Source organism: Xiphophorus hellerii, chromosome 11 (assembly GCF_003331165.1).
Source record: "Xiphophorus hellerii strain 12219 chromosome 11, Xiphophorus_hellerii-4.1, whole genome shotgun sequence".
Lineage (NCBI taxonomy): Eukaryota > Metazoa > Chordata > Actinopteri > Cyprinodontiformes > Poeciliidae > Xiphophorus > Xiphophorus hellerii.
In genome coordinates, this window is record NC_045682.1 from 11,607,205 (window position 1) to 11,618,563 (window position 11,359).

The following is an 11,359-nucleotide window of genomic DNA, read 5'->3' on the forward strand; positions in this document are numbered from 1 at the left end:
ACCCAGTAGATTTACTCCCAGCGTCCAATCACAGGCATCATGGCTGGCCGTGTTACATCCAGCTTCATTTCAGGCTGTCTTAGTAGTTTTTATATAGCATAGTAATACAATCTATGAATTTAAGGGCATGGAGCAACTCAATATTTTTACATAACACATGAAATTAAGTTGGGATCTGCTTGTGCTTCTGCTATTATATCTACTGATGCTTGCAATAGAACTTTGTTATAACCAATTATTCGATTTAACATATAATATACAAAACATAAAAGTTTTGGACTTCAGTACTTCATATTGTGGGACCTTCAAATCTTTCTGCTCTCTTTGCATAGGCAGCAGGTTGTCGCTCTAATCTGGTCTATTATCATCTCCATGGGGATGACCTGGATAAATAAAGAAACCAGACACTTTCAGTCTGATTTAGGAGTCTGCCTTTCCTCACATCTGGCTCATACTACCTCCTTCTTTATGTAGAAGGAGGTAGTATGAGCCAGCTAAGATGTCAAGGACAATTCTTAACTTGAAAAAATATTTCAACTGTATATTTTCACCTTTTAAAAAAATAAAATAAAAAAATAAACATGCATGTAGTATCTTAATTAAACAAACCTAATAGGAATGTTGATAATATCGGTTAAATATTAGATAAATGAGTTATTTAAAGATAATAAATAACAGCAAAACTGAAATAGTCCTTTGCTTTCTATCTTTCTTTGTTTCTTTTTGTTTTCAATTAGACCTTTTTATTTACAGTAATGCAAGTTTCTAAATTTTACTGACAAACAAAACATGCACAGACACATTTCAAGTTGAACTGCAGTTGCCATGGTAACACATGGTTACCTCTGAAAAACCTCCAACTGTTAATTTTGCAGTGCAGCGGTTATCAGGTGATATAAAGTCAAAGATATAAGGAGGTAGGTAATACCTTTGAATTATTTTGATATCAAAAGAATGCTTTTTTTTTTCCTTTTCGTATTAACATGTATTTTCATTTCAGGCGGGCCTCAGCTAAATTGATTTAGCAGTTTGTGACAATTCTGAATCCAGCAATAACGGCTCTAAGATGGACCCTGGCTTAAATGGTGAAACAAGGAGTGCTTTTGTTATGTCAAATGGTTTGCATAAAATGATGTACTTTTCTTGAAAGTCAATCCTGTAATCCTTTTTAATATTTATAGACTTTTTAGAGGGTTGTTTGAAGACGCATTAGTTAATGTTTTAGACTAAACAAAATTTCTACCACAGCAGTCCAAATGAGAGATCCAATAATGGAAATGTACCTGGGAAAGGACAGGAGACAGTCAACACTAAACATACCAGCGGTAGAGTTTTGGACTACGCTACCAAGTAAGTGCAGAGAGAGTAAATGAGAGCTGAGTAAACTGTGGTACGTCAAAGAAACGGCAATAACGTGCCTCTCTTTTGTTCTTGAAAGATTCTCTGACAGGTCGAACTGAGTTCACAGATTACAAAGAAAGGAAAACAGAGCTAAGGGTAACTGAAAAAAACTTCTATTAAAACATAAAATAACCTCAAAAATGAATCAAAAAGATAAGCCCAATAGAGTAGAAAACGTGTGGAATAAACATTAAATCCAACCTGATTATAACTGTCCATGGGGATTTAAATGAAAACAAAATCTTAGCTGTTATGTTATGGAGTCAAAATCAATCTAATACATAACCTGAAAGATTTATATCAATATCTTGGTACAAGCTAATCAAAATACACACATTGTTTCAGCTGGTTTGACTAATCAGTAAAGATAATGAAATGACAAATTAGACCAATTCACTGTTTTACATAAATACACACAAATGTTGAAACTCTCTGTGAAAATCTAGACACTGTGCGGTAACTTGATGAAATCATTTTCTGTTGACCGTAGGTTTTTGTATTTCTGGATGCATTTTAGTTCCCTCCGATGTAAAACCGTGATTTCACAAAGTCTGTAACACACAAAGAGAAAAACAATGTTTTATGTTGATAGAAACTTTTGAGTCCAGGAAAAAAAAAAAAAAGAATTACAAGAACATCTTTGTGAATAATCATAATTTTGGTCTTAGCTGTTTTGATATTTCAAAGTTTTATAAAATAAATGCATTAGTCACATTCGCATTAAAGGCAGCAACAAAATTTAAAAAAAAAAAAACTAGCTTTAATGGAAAACAACTTCTAACTGGTCTCAGCAATGATTAAGTCAATCAAGAGTTTTGTTGTTCAATCTAAGCCATTTCTGTATTTCTGTGCCTTTTCCTGCTTGTCGTTAGACATATTGAAGTGCTGATTTTGCTGACATTCCCATGTCCTCAGGTTGAACTGGCAAACTTAAAGAAAAAGACAGTTGACCTGGAGAAACTCATCAGGCCACTGGAAACAGAAGTGAAATGCAATCAACATTTCTGTGAGAAAGAACTTGACCACATGAGGAAGTTCATCACACGAATTGAAAGAAAACCCATTGATGCAAAAAACCTGTGAGTAATAAAAAAATCTGTGGTTAGTACTGTTGGTTTAACAATATTTTTTTTCAAGATTTTGCTGAAATTGTGACCATTGTTAATGTTCAACAACAGATTTGAAAATGCCATCAAGTCCAAACAGGAGAGCAGTTTTACACTGGTGACGTGTTTGGAGGAAGTGATGATTGCGAAAAGGTAGAAATGAGAAACGATCAAAAAAACACAAAAGTCTTGCTTTAACAGATGCAATCTCTCGTGTGCGATTCTAAATCGGGTCTCTCCTCTTTGAAGTGAATTTGAAAGGGTTGAGAATATCCTCAATAGACACAAGTGTTACGCAAACGTATTGTTCAATCTTGCACCTCAAGAGTGGCAGGAAGCCAAGGAAGCTGAAATATTGAAAGCTAAAGAAACTCGGGAGGAACACAGCACTGAGCCTGAAGAAACTGCAGACAGCCAAAGTAAAGTTTTTTTTTCACTTGTACTAATTACCTTTCTTATTGGTGTTTGAATTTCGTTGTCCTTGTGACAATGACAATAAAGATTTATCTTATCTTATCTTATGAAAACATTAGCCTCCCCAAATTTGTTGTAAATATATTATATACGTCTAGTTTTTGTTTTTCAAGTTCAAATGAAGCAATCCTTTAAAATAAAATATAAATATAAAATAATTACATTTTGAGGGTCCATTATACACACCTAACAAATTTTTAAGACACACACCGGAAAACAGTAAAAAAAAAAAACCGAGGGATTGGCGCCATCTAGTGGGTATATAAAATAAGAACAAAAACTCCTGACAATCGATGTAAAAAAACTATTTTTTCTCTTCAAGAACAAATGTGTGGATTCTTGTGTAGCTTGATCTTTTAAGGCAAATTTCAGAACCTGACACAACAATTTTAAATTTTGTCCAAAAAATGTTCGCTGGCAAATTTCAAGTATACCATACACACTGCTAAACAGACTCGAAAATAGTAGCAAAAAGTATCCCTCAGTTCTCTTAAAGGTTGACTTTGCAAGTACATTTGGGAAAATTATTTGTGCATATAGTGATTTGAAGTCTATGAGGATCCCTGAACTAGCAATGAAAATCTCTGCAGACATCAAATGTTCTTCAAGGCGTAAAGTAAAGAATAAAGTACAAACAATGTTATATTTTCTTTGCCGTACAAATAAATGCTGTACATCTGATGTTAATTTAGGTGTGGAGGCAGCTCCGACATCCAGTTCAGATAAAATCCTGCCTTGGGAGACAACGTCGCCCACGCCACAGACAGACACACAGTAAGTTAACACAGTTAATCAACTTGTTTAAATTATTATGGATCTCTGCCTCCTAACCCATAATCTCGCACATGCAGTCACATTTGTCATCGTTGTGAATCAAAAGCAACAAACGAATTAATTATTTAATTATTATTAAATTAAAGCCTTACTGAAACTGACTGTAAAGTTTTCATATCTGGCACATGCTGTTCAATAAGAACAGGATATTGGCATACTTAAAAGCAAAATTTAAAGCAGAAAAGGCACAGCAAAATTATATATATTAATTATTAGAATGAATTCAGTATAGGATTGAGTAGTGGTCTTCAAATTGTATTTCAATATTTGTTTTAGTACAAAAAAGGCAGCTCATTTAAACAAAAAAATCCATTATTATCATTAGTGGTCGTAATTAGTGTCAATCAGTAATCGTGAACAAAATATTTTTACAATATTATTATTGTTGAGTTCTTAAAAGAATTATATATTTTTTAAACATCTAAAATGTCTAAATATTAGACATCTAATTTTTAGACATTTTAGAAATTTTAGCATATATTGTATTGTTTTTCTTAAATTGGAACATCAAAATTGGAACCAGGAGGAGGCTTAAGTAAAACGATCATGTTTTCACAGCATGATAATTAAAATTTTGCCTCCCTATCTTTCAACGGGTGAGGCCCATTTATAAACTACTTATTTACTATAATTTTTTCTGACTGATATTAAGATTTTTTTCATCAGTTTGATTTCTTTTGCATTTTCAGATCAACAGATTCAGCTGTGCCTAATGACAGTGACAGTGACGACGACGAGGTTATTTACAACCTAAATCAGAGCTCAAGACAGAAGCACTTCCTATTTTTTATTGTTCAATGACCCAGTTTGGTTTTCCTCCCCTTCTCTTTGCAGAGGATAGTCGAGATCTACTTCACTGATCCTTTTGAGGTTGTGGTTTTACCATCGGAGTTAACTGACCAGATCCTTTCTCTGATAGAGAACGCCACTGAAATGGATAAAATACTGGAGCAGACCTTGGACACCACCAAACTTAAAATGTGAGAATGTGAACGTTTTATTTAGGGAGTCATTTTAGACATACCAGTATTATAGCAAAACACTTCAAAGAAGAGGCATAGGACACATACAATTTTCAGCGGCATGTGGTGATATGTAAATTTAAACCAAATGCCAAGTAGATGATAGATATGAAAGACACATAACTCCAAAATCTGCTTTCTATTTGTGAAGGGAAGAAGACGAGAAGAAACTAACACAGCAAGAAAGCAACTTGGAGAGCAGAATTGAAATGGAAAAGAAGAGAGCTGTCGTACTCAGAAAGCAGGTTCAGCTCCATAACTCATTAGAAACAAAAGACGAGGTAAAAAAAATCAGCATGGGAAGTTTAGAGTGCTGCAAAAAAAAAAAAAAAGTCCTGTCAATGTCAAGTATAACTCTCTTCTTGTTTATCACAGGATATACTGTTAGAAGCTCTGGGTAAGAAGGTAACAGAAGTTTACCTTTGCTGCTTCGAGAGTCGTATTATCAATCAAGCAACTTTGGAAAAGCTCTGCTGTGTTGAGCACCGTATGAACCTCTTGCTCCAGCAAATTGAGAAAATCCCTAGAGATATGTTTGAGACACTGTGGGAAATCAAGGATGGAGAGAGGAAAATAAGGTTTGTTTCCCTCACTATGGGAAAGCATTGTAAAGTCAGATTTACATGCAATGTCTTCCAAAAACATCTATTTCTCTTGCAATGTTACTACAACAAGCTTGACTGTTTTGATTGGGATTTTATTTGATAGAAAAACAAAAAGAGTGTCCATTTCCCAAACACTCTTACCCTTATAGCATCACCAGGGGGGCTGGTGTGGATCTCCAGTAAATTCCTAACCAGTTAAATCTTAGTTTAAGTGGTTAAGAAACTTGACCCTTTAAATGAAAACAATAAAATAAAATTTAGAAAGAATTTCAATATCAAGGACTAAATTGCCATCTAGGATAAGTGATCTTTTTTGTGAACTTTAGTTTAACTGTCTGTCTTATGGCACCTCTTCCTATTCCAGGGCGCATGAGGAAAAGCTCCGGGAGGAGAGAGAGAAGCAGAAAATAAAGATGAGCAAGTGCAGGAGAAGAGCTTCGGGAGTGATCAGGAAAGTTGTGAGTCTCTCTAAAATGACAAAAACAACCACTGATACTGTCTAATCAGTTTATATCAGTATAGTACAAAATGCCAGAATGTATTAAGTGTGTTATATATAACCCATTCAACGTAAATATACACTTTGAGAGTTATCCTCCACCGCTGATTTGCTCTCATCAGACAGTTTGTTTTTTGTACAAACATTTCTCAAGCCTCCCAGTTCGACCCAAAATATATACATGGTTTTATTTAATTTATTTTAACTGTAAAAACTAAGCGTTTTATTTATTTATTTTTTTAGCCTGGAAGAAAGATCATGCAAAGATGGAATCCTGTCCGAAAGAAGGAAGAAGTTATCGATGATCCTGCTCCTCTTGAGGAAATAGACCCGTTAGAAGAGCTCTACACTGACTGTGATTAAAATCTTGCATATGAGGTTCTCTTTCTTGTGCTGCAACTGAACAGAACAAAAGGGAAGGAATTTGTTTATCTCATTTTTTTTGTGTGTGTTCTGACCTGAAAATCTGATATATCTGCCATGGAATTGGAATAAACATGAATATTTAATATTTGAAAAAAAAAAAAAAAGGAAAAGGTAAGTCGAGAATGTAATGCAATTTTGAATGATAATATGTAGAAACCCTGATTATCAGTTATAGCCAAGTAGCTTCTTTCTATATGCAATTCATAACAAACCTGCGACCTTCTCACTATATTTGACATGGGATAATTTCATGACTGTTTTTGTGATTTCACCTTCATGTTCTCTGTTGATTGTGAGCGATTTTGTCTCAGGTTTCACTCAACTGAACCCATAAAAAACCAGTTTTCTAAGCACTTAACTGTAACATTAAATCAAACCTATTAATTTAAGCAACTAATTTGTCTAGAAGATTATATGGCTACTTGAGATAAAATTATTTTCTTTTTAACAAAATGTTCCCAAGGAGAAGACGTTTCTATGTGAATGTAGATCTGGACATGGGACTTCAGTTGGATTTTGCAGTCATAATTTACAGTGAGCAGTATTTTTTTTTTTTTGTTCCTTCTGGGAACTTGCAGGGGGAACTCTGAAATAATTTAAAACATCACTTTTAAAAGCTTAATTTGTTGTAAGAAAGCTTGATTTGTGTTTCTGCGATGAGCATATGCTCTGTTTCTCAAAAAAATGTCCAGTTCCTGTGAATGAATGCACTCAACCACATCCCCCAGGCTGTTCATGCATTTAGATATCTGGCAAGGCATAAAAGTTAACATTTCAAGTCTGTGCATGACCTGGGTACACATATGCTAAGTGTGTTACAAAAATATCAAAAGCAAAAGAAGAATTTAAAAAAATCACTGCTTGGGGAGAACATTTCTGAACAAAGTTTCATGGTGAGTCCCTGTTCTGTTTCTGTGCTGTACTTTAAAAGCCATTGTCTATTTCTGAGAGTTTTACTGGCATTAAACCTGGAAACAACATTTTACCCCCATGAGTCTTCCATACTACAGAAAACATCATAATCTCAAAGCCAGCTCAGGACTATTAACCCCTGTGCTACAGTGCTTACAGTCCTCATTTTCATCATCATTGACCCTGCTGGTGTCACATAATGTAGCCAACAACCAGTTTATCCACTTACTGCACATAGGCATTAACACATACACCTCTACCCTCCATTACACACTGAATGTCCCTCTTCTGATATTTGTCCTCCTATTATGGCTTTCTAGTGCTATTTTATAATGACCACAGCCAATACCTTTCCCAGTTATTACCAGTAAAGACTGAGAATTACACAGGATTATCAGTTAACACTGTGGTCTTCTTTTCATGTTTGCACTTGCCAAAAATGTTTTAATGTATATCAATGTATAACATGTTGAAAAAAAAATTTCAGCGCCTTGCAGGAGAGTAACTCAAACCTCTGTTTGCTTTATCAGGATTTTAGATGATAGACATCAGCAAACTGAATAAATGATTTTCACCAGTATATGAGCATTGTTCAATTCAATTTCAAAAAATAGAAAGAGCATGACACAACTGGAAACCTTGCGGTGGACTGGCGACATGTCTGTTGTGTATCTTGCCTCTCACCTGATAATCGCTGGAGGCAGGCACCTGTCTCCCTGGAGACCCTCCAACGACAAATGTGCGAGATAACAGATGGATGGACAACTGCAAACCTAAAATATAGCCAATATTTATTATTTTGTGATCATTTAATGTTGATAATGAATTTTCTGCTTTTACGAACCACTGAAATTCACCAAGCGTTGTCATTACAAAGCTATCAAGAAGTTTCCCCAACTGTTCTCTGTCTGTTTACAATGGCTTTTTACAAAACTTAAAATTTTCCCATAGCAGAGCTCGGCACCAGAGGAAAAAAAAAAAAAAATCAGCAGCAGCTTAAGGCTGTATCAAAAGCCTCACAGTTCCTGAGCAGCCGTCTTTATAGGGGGTGACTCTTAGAATGCCTCAACTTGTTTGTCTCATGGTTTAAGTGGTGCACATAGCCATGGAAAGATCATTAAATCTCTGTTTTACCACTTGGCTTAATCCCTGCAACAAAAGGGGAAGATACAAAAAAAAAAAAAGGGGGAAAACGCAGAGAAAAAAAAGTAGTGAGCGAGATTAAGTGAGAACTTGATGGATCTAAACTGACGGCTCTTCTTCCCAGCGTTGCTAAGGGGAGTTAAGAATCCCGATATCACATCTCCTGAAGAGTGGCTGCCGATCGGCCTTTCCCTGCTACTCCCACAGCGGCCGGCCTCTCTTGTAGTGTCCGCAGCTGAAGCCATCTGCCGGATTACCCAGCAGGATGTGTTTTTATGGAGAGCATCCCATTCATATCCTGCCTGCAAAGGTTTACATTAAGGTTGAACTCGGGTGCACTTACAATGGCAGATGAAATGGGCTCTGTCCTCCTTACAGCACCCCTCCCCATCTTCTCACTGTTTGCGAGACTGATAGCGGGGTGGGTTGAAAGGAGCTGCTTCACCGTGGCATGAAAGAGGATCTCATGCAATGCCACTGTCTGCTGCTGATTCTTTTTCAGCCGCTGACAATGACGTGATGCCCAGCATGAAAAAAACACTCGTGCGTGCCAAGTGCGATTGTTTCTCCTAATAGGCATCAACAGGCCAACTTCGCTGCGTTACCATACAGGTGAACTCATTCCTGGGAAAATGTTTTTTTCTTTCTTAGCCTCGTAGGCGAGATGGCGTCCCCCTTTTTTCCTCAGCCTAAAGGGATTAGTCGTGCCAGTGCTACCCCGGCTGTCACGGTACTGTCTACTTCCCATCTCTCTTCTGGGCCTCTAATGTGATTAACCCATTCCCTGTGGTCCAAATGGTTCTGGATAGTGGGTAGAGGCACAAGGAGGCGGATGGAGTGGAGGGGGCTCCTTGGCATGTTCTTCGCCATGCCTCACTCGCCATTATTGCTACCTTTGTTGGACAGGAAGGAGTGAGGTCGAAGGTTTGTTTGCACGTAAAGAGGAGTACAAGTGCAAGAGGAAGGAATTCATAGACTTAGGCTTGGTGACAGAGCTGATACTGAAACAGTTTTAATCGTTATCGTATACCTTTAACCCCTTCAAAAGCTGAGTTTTACTTTCTCAGCTATGTTTGTCTGATCAAAATCTGTCAAAACTTCCCAGCTGATGGTACAAATATCCTCCATTTTATCAGCAGAATGGCTTTGGCTTGAACCAGACCTGAATAATTGCTCCTTGTTTAAGTGAAGGCCTTAATGATTACCTACCCCCATCATGTTGTCAAACGTTGGTGTTGTGGGGCTTCGCCTGTTTAACAAATGTCACGCTTATTTTGAACTCATCTGTTGCAGGTCTTCAGAGCCTGTGCTGCTCACAGTAGACAGTAAGCTCCTTGCCAGAGTGAAGAGCCTAAAGCTTTTGGCCAAAGACAGAACATACTATTGTAATCATCTGTACATTGGTTAGCAAGGCTTTAGTTGTTTTAACATGTAGCAACTTAAGTATTACTTACAATTAGTATTAGTTATTAATGCAGAATATCACTACATTTTCTAAGGCATTTTATACAGTAAGCAAGAAAACATAGTCATTTTGTACAGCCATAGTATAATAGTAGATTTTTTTGTGACATTATATAACCAATTTTACAATTGACTGATTGTGATCTTTTATTTCTCATCAGTGAACCCATCTTTCCTCAGCTCTAACTGGTCAGGTCACTGCAGAGATGTGTAATAATGAGACATCGACTCCTAGTGAGTCACATTGGTGGTGTCATGGGGTGACATGAGAATAAAAAAAATAAGCCAGAAAAGTTTGGGTCAAGGAAAATAAAAAAGGAGGAAGCATAATCTTGATTATTTAAATTTGGCATTTCCATGTTGTGGATCAGAAGATGCTCTACTACCACAGTGTTGTCTGCCAAGCACTGGGAGTTTTTTTTACTGGACGATGTCTCTCTAATACTTTGAAAATCCCTGTTATGGACAGTCAGGTTTTCTGTTTATGCAGAAGCTGCAAAATCATTCTACATAGGAATCCATTCAAATTGTATTGGCATGTTAGAACTTTACAATAGTGGACATCAGAAATTCTCACACAGATTTTTCTGATTGGTACATCTCTAAATACTAGTTTACTATGATTTGTTTATTTTTTTCTCTATTAAACTACAGGGGAAAAAAACAACACTGCATTTTTGATATAAGTGTCTTCCCCCATGCTGCTTCAAGCAGGCCTTCACGTGAGCTCACAGCCACAGTCAGGCGACGCCATGGAGAATTAAGGGTCTTAATTAGTCAGTTGCAAGACAGCAGGTTGGGGGTTAGGGTAGAGTTTTAAACGACTCTCCCTGAAATTACGGTCAAAATTAACAAAATGCACGTCACTTCTGCCTTTTCTTAGAATGTATACACCAGAGGTGATCTGTTTTTTGTGAGAAATCTGTTTGTGCATTTACATGTATGAAGAGAATACGTTAAAATAAAAATAAAAAATGTAGTCAAGGAGAATACAATTCAACATTGTGCCTGAAAGACAATACAGTGCATGAGGGGGGTATGATGCCCATCTTGAACAGACTTGGTTAGTTTCCAATCTTGATATCAAACACAGCACCATGAAATGGAAGGTGACACTTATTGTATTAGTAGGGGCTAATGAGTGTCTAAAAGCCTGTGTGACTGTGTGCGCTGAGGAATCTCATCGTGTGCTGGGTGGCAGGAGGAAAGGGCAATGTCTCTACAAAGTTGTGGAGGCCATGAAGTTCAGAGTTTGAAAAGAAAGAAAGACCATCGCTATCAGAAGAGATTTCAGGAGGCATGGTGAGGTCTTTCTGCAGAGCTAAGACCTAATCTAGATCTAAAGAGGAGAGAATTAGGGACCAGTTTTATAAGAATCTCTCTTTGGATTGGCAAGGCAGGTTTTACTCTACTCAAATCATCAACTAGTTGTATCGTAAGGCAACAAGTTAAGAATTTTAAAACTAGACATTT

The 11,359-nt window shown here is 36.7% G+C and overlaps 1 protein-coding gene across 1 annotated transcript; it reads left to right on the plus strand.

Annotated features, from left to right (window-relative positions):
* The first annotated feature begins 1,256 nt into the window (after positions 1-1,256).
* LOC116727909 (cilia- and flagella-associated protein 100-like) lies at positions 1,257-6,411 on the plus strand. Its single transcript, XM_032575585.1, has 12 exons — positions 1,257-1,350; positions 1,439-1,497; positions 2,317-2,480; positions 2,580-2,660; positions 2,757-2,926; positions 3,674-3,755; positions 4,505-4,553; positions 4,650-4,795; positions 4,989-5,118; positions 5,213-5,415; positions 5,807-5,900; positions 6,185-6,411. The coding sequence occupies exons 1-12, from the start codon at positions 1,257-1,259 to the stop codon at positions 6,302-6,304; spliced, it is 1,392 nt and encodes a 463-aa protein (XP_032431476.1). The 3' UTR covers positions 6,305-6,411.
* Positions 6,412-11,359: the final 4,948 nt, after the last annotated feature.